Source organism: Tachyglossus aculeatus, chromosome X3 (genome assembly GCF_015852505.1).
Source record: "Tachyglossus aculeatus isolate mTacAcu1 chromosome X3, mTacAcu1.pri, whole genome shotgun sequence".
In the NCBI taxonomy this organism is placed as follows: domain Eukaryota; kingdom Metazoa; phylum Chordata; class Mammalia; order Monotremata; family Tachyglossidae; genus Tachyglossus; species Tachyglossus aculeatus.
Genome location: NC_052099.1, coordinates 32,422,332 through 32,431,731, shown reverse-complemented (window position 1 = coordinate 32,431,731; position 9,400 = coordinate 32,422,332). Strand labels below are relative to the sequence as shown.

The window sequence follows — 9,400 nt, the reverse complement described above, 5'->3', positions numbered from 1 at the left end:
AGTTTGACCCTGGAGGCTTGGCCCCTGCAGATGTCGCAGAATACACGGGCCTTCTCTCCCTCTCCACAGTGGATAAAGAATGAGGTCAGTTGTGCGAACAAAGAGGTCAGTGCTGGCCAGACAACATTACCTCAACAACTGAATCCCGCAACTGTGGAGCGGCCGGGGTGTGAGGAGAGAGTGTGGCGGAGACGCTGAATTACTGAGGAGAAGGTTAACCGTTCCGTGAAATGCTTTTCTTTCTGTTCTCTGTCTCCCCCTTTTAGACTGTGAGCCCACTGTTGGGTAGGGACTGTCTCTATGTGTTGCCAATTTGTACTTCCCAAGCACTTAGTACAGTGCTCTGCACATAGTAAGCACTCAATAAATACGATCGATTGATTTTCTTCTTGGAAGACGCCATCGATTCTGAACACCCCAGGGACCACGTTTATTCTCTCCCACCACTTAATAATAATAATGGTGGCATTTATTAAGCGCTTACTATGTGCTGGGGGGGTTACAAGGTGATCAGATTGTCCCACGGGGGGCTCACAGTCTTAATCCCCATTTTCCAGATGAGGTAACTGAGGCCCAGAGAAGTGAAGTGACTTGCCCAAAGTCACACAGCTGACAATTGGTGGAGCCAGGATTTGAACCCATGACCTCTGACTCCAAAGCCCGGGCTCTTTCCACTTACTTCAGTGCTCTGCACACACTCTGCACACAGTAAGCGCTTAATACTCCTCCTCCTACTTAGAATGAGAGCCTCATGTGGGGCTTGATTATCTTGGATCGAGCCCAGTGCTTAGTACAGTGCTCTGCACACAGTAAGTGCTTAATACTCCTCCTCCTACTTAGAAATAGAGCCCCACGTGGGACTTATCTTGAATCTTGCCCAGCACTTAGTACAGTGCTCTGCACACAGTAAGCGCTTAATACTCCTCCTCCAACTCAGAATGAGAGCCCCATGGGGGACTTGATTATCTTGAATCTAGCCCAGCGCTTAGTACAGTGCTCTGCACACAGTAAGCGCTTAATACTCCTCCTCCTACTTAGAATGAGAGCCCCACGGGGGACTTGATTATCTTGAATCTTGCCCAGCGCTTAGTACAGTGCTCTGCACACAGTACGTGCTTAATACTCCTCCTCCTACTTAGAATGAGAGCCCCACGGGGGACTTGATTATCTTGAATCTAGCCCAGCGCTTAGTACAGTGCTCTGCACACAGTACGTGCTTAATACTCCTCCTCCTACTTAGAATGAGAGCCCCATGTGGGGCTTGACTATCTTGGATCTAGCCCAGCGCTTAGTACAGTGCTGGGCACACAGTAAGCACTTAATACTCCTCCTCCTACTTAGAATGAGAGCCCCACGGGGGACTTGATTCTCTTGAATCTAGCCCAGCGCTTAGTACAGTGCTCTGCACACAGTAAGCGCTTAATACTCCTCCTCCAACTCAGAATGAGAGCCCCATGGGGGACTTGATTATCTTGAACCTTGCCCAGCGCTTAGTACAGTGCTCTGCACACAGTAAGTGCTTAATACTCCTCCTCCTACTTAGAATGAGAGCCCCAAGGGGGACTTGATTATCTTGAATCTAGCCCAGAGCTTAGTACAGTGCTCTGCACAAAGTAAGTGCTTAATACTCCTCCTCCTACTTAGAATGAGAGCCCCACGGGGGACTTGATTATCTTGAATCTAGCCCAGCGCTTAGTACAGTGCTCTGCACAAAGTAAGTGCTTAATACTCCTCCTCCAACTCAGAATGAGAGCCCCATGGGGGACTTGATTATCTTGAATCTTGCCCAGCGCTTAGTACAGTGCTCTGCACACAGTAAGCGCTTAATACTCCTCCTCCAATTCAGAATGAGAGCCCCATGGGGGACTTGATTATCTTGAATCTTGCCTAGCGCTTAGTACAGTGCTCTGCACATAGTAAGCGCTTAATACTCCTCCTCCAACTCAGAATGAGAGCCCCATGGGGGACTTGATTATCTTGAATCGAGCCCAGAGCTTAGTACAGTGCTCTGCACACAGTAAGTGCTTAATACTCCTCCTCCTACTTAGAATGAGAGCCCCATGGGGGACTTGATTATCTTGAATCTAGCCCAGAGCTTAGTACAGTGCTCTGCACACAGTAAGCGCTTAATACTCCTCCTCCTACTTAGAATGAGAGCCCCACGGGGGACTTGATTATCTTGAATCTAGCCCAGCGCTTAGTACAGTGCTCTGCACACAGTAAGCACTTAATACTCCTCCTCCTATTTAGAATTAGAGCCCCATGGGGGACTTGATTATCTTGAATCTAGCCCAGCGCTTAGTACAGTGCTCTGCACACAGTAAGCGCTTAATACTCCTCCTCCTACTTAGAATGAGAGCCCAACGGGGGACTTGATTATCTTGAATCTAGCCCAGCGCTTAGTACAGTGCTCTGCACACCGTACATGCTTAATACTCCTCCTCCTACTTAGAATAAGAGCCCCACGGGGGACTTGATTATCTTGAATCTAGCCCAGCGCTTAGTACAGTGCTCTGCACACAGTAAGTGCTTAATACTCCTCCTCCTACTTAGAATGAGAGCCCCACGGGGGACTTGATTATCTTGAATCGAGCCCAGCGCTTAGTACAGTGCTCTGCACACAGTAAGCGCTTAATACTCCTCCTCCAACTCGGAATGAGAGCCCCATGGGGGACTTGATTATCTTGAATCTTGCCCAGCGCTTAGTACAGTGCTCTGCACACAGTAAGCGCTTAATACTCCTCCTCCTACTTAGAATGAGAGCCCCAAGGGGGACTTGATTATCTTGAATCTAGCCCAGCGCTTAGTACAGTGCTCTGCACACAGTAAGCGCTTAGTACTACCCCTCGTACTTAGAATAAAAGCCCCACGGGGGACTTATCTTGGATCTAGCCCAGAGCTTAGTACAGTGCTCTGCACACAGTAAGCGCTTAATACTCCTCCTCCTACTTAGAATGAGAGCCCCATGGGGGACTTGATTATCTTGAATCTAGCCCAGCGCTTAGTACAGTGCTCTGCACACAGTAAGTGCTTAATACTCCTCCTTCTACTTAGAATGAGAGCCCCACGGGGAACTTGATTATCTTGGATCTAGCCCAGCGCTTAGTACAGTGCTCTGCACACAGTTAGTGCTTAATACTCCTCCTCCTACTTAGAATAAGAACCCCATGGGGGACTTGATTATCTTGGATCGAGCCCAGCGCTTAGTACAGTGCTCTGCACACAGTAAGTGCTTAATACTCCTCCTACTACTTAGAATGAGAGCCCCACGGGGGACTTGATTATCTTAAATCTAGCCCAGCGCTTAGTACAGTGCTCTGCACAAAGTAAGCCCTTAGTACTACCCCTCCTACTTAGAAAATGAGCCCCATGCCGGATGGTGTCAGGATTCAGAGTGAGGGGCCTCGGGGGTCGGTGGAGCTGCAGGGAGAGAAGTATTCCAGTATTTCTGGAAGGCCAGGGGGAATTTGTCTTCAGGGATCTGCCAAATCCTGGTCTTGATCCAAGCTTGGATTTCTCCAGGATCCAGTCAGTAACTTGCCTGCAGCCCTGGAGCAGTTTAACTTGGCCTGATCTAAATAATAATTATGGCATTTGTCAAGCGCTTACTATGTGCCAGGCATGGTACTAAGCACTGGGATGGATACGAGCGAATCGGGCTGGACGCAATCCCTGTCCCACTTGGGGCTCACGGTCTCAATCCCCATTTTGCAGATGAGGTCAACTGAGGCACAGAGAAATGAAGTGACTTGCTCAAGGGCACACAGCGGACATGGAGAAGCAGTGTGGCTCAGTGGAAAGAGCCCGGGCTTTGGAGTCAGAGGTCATGGGTTCCAATCCCCCTCCTCCCCATCCCCAACCCCCCCCCCGCCCTACCTCCTTCCCCTCCCCACAGCATCTGTATATATGGTTGTACAGATTTATTACTCTATTTATTTTACTTGTATATATTTACTATTCTATTTATTTTATTTTGTTAATATGTTTTGTTTTGTTGTCTGTCTCCCCTTTGTAGACTGTGAGCCCACTGTTGGGTAGGGACCACCTCTATACATTGCCAACTTGAACTTCCCAAGCGCTTAGTACAGTGCTCTGCACACAGTAAGCGCTTAATAAACACAATTGAATGAATGAATGAATGAATCCCGGCTCCGCCAATTGTCAGCCGTGTGATTTTGGGCAAGTCACTTCACTTCTCCGGGCCCCAGTTCCCTCATCTGTAAAATGGGGATGAAGCCTGTGAGCCCCCCGTGGGACAACTTGATTACCTTGTACCTCCCCAGCGCTTAGAACAGTGCTTGGCACATAGTAAGCGCTTAATAAATGCCATCATTATTAATTATGTGGTGGAGCTGGGATTAGAACCCAGGTCCTTCTGACTCCCAGAACCACTCTCCACTGGACCAGGCTGCTTCTCTGCTTCCTAAGAACTTGCTATGTGCCAAGCACTGGTTTAGATCCAGGATCAGATCCAATCCCTTTCCTACTGTCTAGGTAATAATAATAATAGTAATAATAATAATAACAATAATAATAATAATAATGTTGGTATTTGTTAAGCGCTTACTATGTGCAAAGCACTGTTCTAAGCGCTGGGGTAGTTACAAGGCAATTAGATTGTCCCACGTGGGGCTCACAGTCCTCATAGGTAGGAGGGAGAAAAGGCAGTTCCTATTTTGCAGCTGACAAAACCGAGGCCCAGAGAAGTTAAATGACTGGGCCAAGATCACAAATCACGTAAGTGGCAGAGCAGGGTTTAGAACCCAGGTCCTCTGATGCCCAGGCCCATGCTCTTTCCATTAGGCCCCGCTGTTTCCTTTTCTGTTTGCAGGAAGGAGAATCGGGCTCGTTAAATACAAGGGGCCTGAAATTATGAGAGCATTTCAATTATCCCTTTGTTCCAAAGCAAATTCACCCCCCCCCCCCCCCAATCGTATTCACGGAGATCTTGGATTCCTGAACAGCTGCAATTTTAGCAATTCTTTTTTTCCATCGCAGGAAATTACTTCATTTATTGTTTCAGAAACATTGCAGAGTCATGATAGCAACGGACAAACCTTACTGGAACCAAGGCTTATGGTGCTCCCAAACCGAAGCTGGGATTTTGTTATGCCCTCCAAACAAAGTTGCTATGAATGCACCCACATCTTTCGCCTTCGTTATCTTCCCTAATTGCTACAACATAAGTTGTTTAGGAAGGATATAGCTTGGAGAGGTCATAGCTTCCCCTTTTTCTCGAGCTCAAACTTTTTTTTTTTCTTCCTTATCACTGATGGGAAAAACACCCTTGAACAGAATTGAAAAGCTTCTGGGGGTGTCAGAAAACTCAAGTCCTGGAAAGTCAAGTCCTCTAGACAGTAAGCTCGTTGCGGGCAGGGAATGTTTATTGTTGCATTGCACTCTTCCAAGCGTTTGGTACGGTGCTCTGCTTGGGAAAGTACAACAGAACAATGAAGCAGACACATTCCCTGCCCACAACGAGCTTACAGTCAGACCAATGGATGTACTTACTAGTATAATGGGATATTCAGTAAATGTTTTCCCCAATTTCTGATGCTCCTTTAAAAATCTGAAACCTGCTGCATATGGTATTTGTGAACTTCATCAAGAAAATACGACTCCTATCTAGTTGTTGGGTCCTTCATCCACAAGAAAGCCGGTTACAGTTTTGTATGTAAAGCCATTAAAAACCCCCCAAAACAAATGCTATAGGTCGTTTTACTCCCTTTTTAAATGAGAAGTCATTTCTTTTCATTGCCAATTTATTTTTTAAATTTGTGTTTGAAGAAGAATAAAAATTCATCAAGGATTGCCCTCCTTCGAAGGATTACTTTCACTTTAACAAACAGCAACCAATAACCAACCCCGTTGATCGTATAAATACAATTTTAATGCCCTTAAAATGTTTTTCCCCGGTATAAAATATAATTGGGACTTTAGAAAACTATGATCAATTTAAAATGAGGAAATTGTCAGTGCAACAAATCATGGTCTGAACTTCAGAGGCATTGAATTATTTCTACACAATACCAAAAAAAAAAAGCTAAAAAGAGAAAAAAAGTTCACTCCATTTTTCTTGTATTCCTTTCTTTACAAGAAAGTGAAATCCAGACTGGGCTGAGGATAAAGAGGGAAACGTCCAAAATTCAAGTTTAAGGGCTACATCTTACCCCACCGTTTCCCCCAAATTCTGCTAACTTTTGGGGGGTGGTGAAGTGGTTTGCCTCATTCTGTTTGGGAAGAAGAGGCCGGGCCAAAGTCAATCATCTTGCAGTTGATTGGAGATAGAATTTTTCTTTAAACGATTTGGTTTTTTTCTGGTGTGCATCCTGAAATTCCCCATCTCAGGCCTCGGAAGAAATTCCCATAACCGGCACTCGGAGTTGGCTTCGGGTCCGGACTGGGTTACTTAACTAAGGCTCCTCAAAAAACCCCGGCGTTCCCCACACCGATCTCAAATCCTAGGGATGCCCGTTCTGGCCATATCTTGCAGAGAATCTGTGCTGGCACATGGAAGGATAAAGAGGTAACCGTTTTGTTTCTCAGAGGGGAAGGGTGGAAATCTTTTCTGTCTGGGAAAACTGGGTCTCTTCCTGGGGTGGTCTCTCTGAGACGGGCAAAGACGCGTCGGCCAGATACGTTTGCCGAACCATTTCAACCGCCTCTTTGGAGTCAGTCAGCGTGCAGTTCAGTTCTGAAGGCTCTTCCTGGCTTTCCCAGATCCTGCCGTTTTCCACGGTGCGCATGATTTGTTCGTGAAGGTCTGATCGGCTGTTCGCGTGTGCGGAATACAGAAGCATTAGGCTGTCCATAGTCCCAGCTGGGATTTCCACAGATGAGAAGGAATCGGAATTGGAAGACACTTCCAAAGGAGAATCATTATCTACGGAGCAAGAAAAACTACAACTCGTGAGGGGCCTGAAGTTAATGACAGCTGTGTAATTGCTAATTAAATTTACTGCCCCCCAAGCAGACGCGTCCATGGAGTCGCTATGGGTCGGAGACGACTCGACGGCCTAAAAGGACAATAAAGCCTGGGCTCTTGGCTTAACAACACAGTCTAATCCCGGCTCCACCACTCTGCTGTGTGACCTTGGGCAAGTCTCTTAACTTCTCTGCACCTCAGTTGCCTTATCTGGAAAATGGGGACTAAGTCTGGGAGTCCCATTGTGGACATTCCCCAACGCTTAGTACAGTGTCTGGCACAGAGTAAGCACTTATTTTATTTTGTTAATACGTTGGGTTTTGTTCTCCGTCTCCCCCTTCTAGACTGTGAGCCCACTGTTGGGTAGGGACTGTCTCTATATGTTGCCAACTTGTACTTCCCAAGCGCTTAGTACAGTGCTCTGCACACAGTAAGCGCTCAATAAATATGATTGATTGATTAATAACTAATAACAACAAAAACGAACATAGACCTATCACTGATGTCACTTCAGGTTCTGTCCGCATCCAGTCCGGAGTTCTGTCTCTGATGGTGACGCTGGATGATTGGAGAAAACAAGCAACCACTGCTCTTCTGACATCCACCCTCATCATTATTCATTCAATCGTATTTATTGAGTGCTTACTGTGTGCAGAGCACTGTACTAAGTGCTTAGGAAGTACAAGTTGGCAACATATAGAGACGGTTCCTACCCAACAGTGGGCTCACAGTCTAGAAGGGGGAGACAGACAACAAAACAAAACAAATTAACAAAATAAAATAGAGTAGATATGTACAAGTAAAATAAATAAATAAATAATTTATAATTTATAAATGATAAATTTATAATTTATAAATAAATTTCCTGAGAAATCGTTAGGAATGGATCACCTCTTAGCGCCTAGTACAGTGCTCTGCACACAGAAAGCACCCAATAGATATGATTGGCTTTTCTTCTATATCCCTGCCTCTCCCCCTAGTAACCCACTGTGGATCGCTGATCTCTGTGAATTGATCTAAATCCCTCTAAACCTACTGATATTTTTGGTCTCCTCAGCTTGCCGAGGGAAACAATTCCCTCAGCTTCCCATGGGATAGTGTAAATTCTCCACCAAAGAAAATCAGTTCTTAAACAGGTCTAGGGATAATAATTAACAATCAGTTCTTAAACCGGTCTCGTATAGTCATCATCATCATCATCATCAGTCGTATTTATTGAGCACTTACTATGTGCAGAGCACTGTACTAAGCGCTTGGGAAGTACAAATTGGCAACATATATATAGTCATTATGTATATGCATAGTGTATATATGTATAATCATTATGTATAGTCATTATGAATACCTTGCAGGTTAGAAAATACGTATCAGCCCACCAAAAATATTTACTCGTCTTTTCCATCCATTCATTCAGTCATATTTATTGAGCGCTTACTGTGTGCAGAGCACCGTACTAAGTGCTTGGAAAGTACAGTTCGGCAACACGTACTAAACAGTCTACTTCACCATTGTTGCCATCAGCGAAAGATTTGTTGAGAGCCTGTAGGCAATTTTCATTGTTTTCTGGGACTTCCCACACTGGGAAATCTATTAACTCGAAATTTTCTATGACCAGATGACCTGAGTTGGTTTCTGGGTGATTGGAGTAAATTTACTTCCTAAATATAGCATCATTCCTTGCTGGGGGTAGAGAACGTATCTACCAACTCTGTGAAAATTGTCCTCTCCCAAGCGCTTAATACCATGCTCTGCACATAGTAAGCACTCAATAAATACAACCGATTGATTGATTGATTGATTTCAGGAACAGCCGACCCAAGAGAACGTCACGGGGACCCAAATGTAAGTGGTGAAATGACGCTCCACAGATTTTTACCTTTCTCAGGGGTGAAGTCTCTCTCTTTGATGTTCTGATTCCCAGCACTGGATTTTGGGGAACTCTGGCCTTTGCTTGTTTTTCTCTACAAAAAGTCAGATGTTTGCAAATTAGCAATGGGGAACCCGCCGGATTGTCGGATAGCAATATGTCTTAACACCTCGCAGATTTTTTCAGTTGGGACCAAACTTTAATTCTGGATACTTCACGGCCAAAAGAGGGCAATTTTGATTTCCGTTTTTCATGTGGGCAATTTAGCAGGACACGATTATTTTAACAGTGGAGTCGGTTTTTGACACCCTACCCTAAATGATGCCTCTAAGCAGCAATAATAATAGTAATAATAATACTGGTGTTTGTTAATGATGGCATTTATTAAGCGCTTACTATGTGCCCAGCACTATTCTAAGCGCTGGGGTAGATACAAGGTAATTAGGTTGTCCCATATGGGACTCACAGTCTTAATCCCCATTTTACAGATGAGGGAACTGTGGCACAGAGAAGTTAAGTAACTTGCCCAAAGTCACACAGCTGACAAGTGGCAGAGCCGGGATTAGAACCCACGACCTCTGACTCCCAAACCCGGGCTCTTTCTGCTA

The 9,400-nt window shown here is 45.3% G+C and overlaps 1 protein-coding gene across 1 annotated transcript in view; it reads right to left on the bottom strand.

Moving 5' to 3' along the window:
- Positions 1 to 6,499: 6,499 nt before the first annotated feature.
- The window catches only part of LOC119948895 (palmitoyltransferase ZDHHC1-like), a 67,968-nt gene continuing 65,067 nt past the window's right edge, over positions 6,500 to 9,400 (bottom strand). Inside the window, 3 exon segments of the mRNA XM_038770430.1 lie at positions 6,500 to 6,883; positions 7,297 to 7,299; positions 8,802 to 8,886. Of these exon segments, the coding sequence (XP_038626358.1) occupies positions 6,543 to 6,883; positions 7,297 to 7,299; positions 8,802 to 8,886 (429 nt within the window). The 3' untranslated portion in view covers positions 6,500 to 6,542.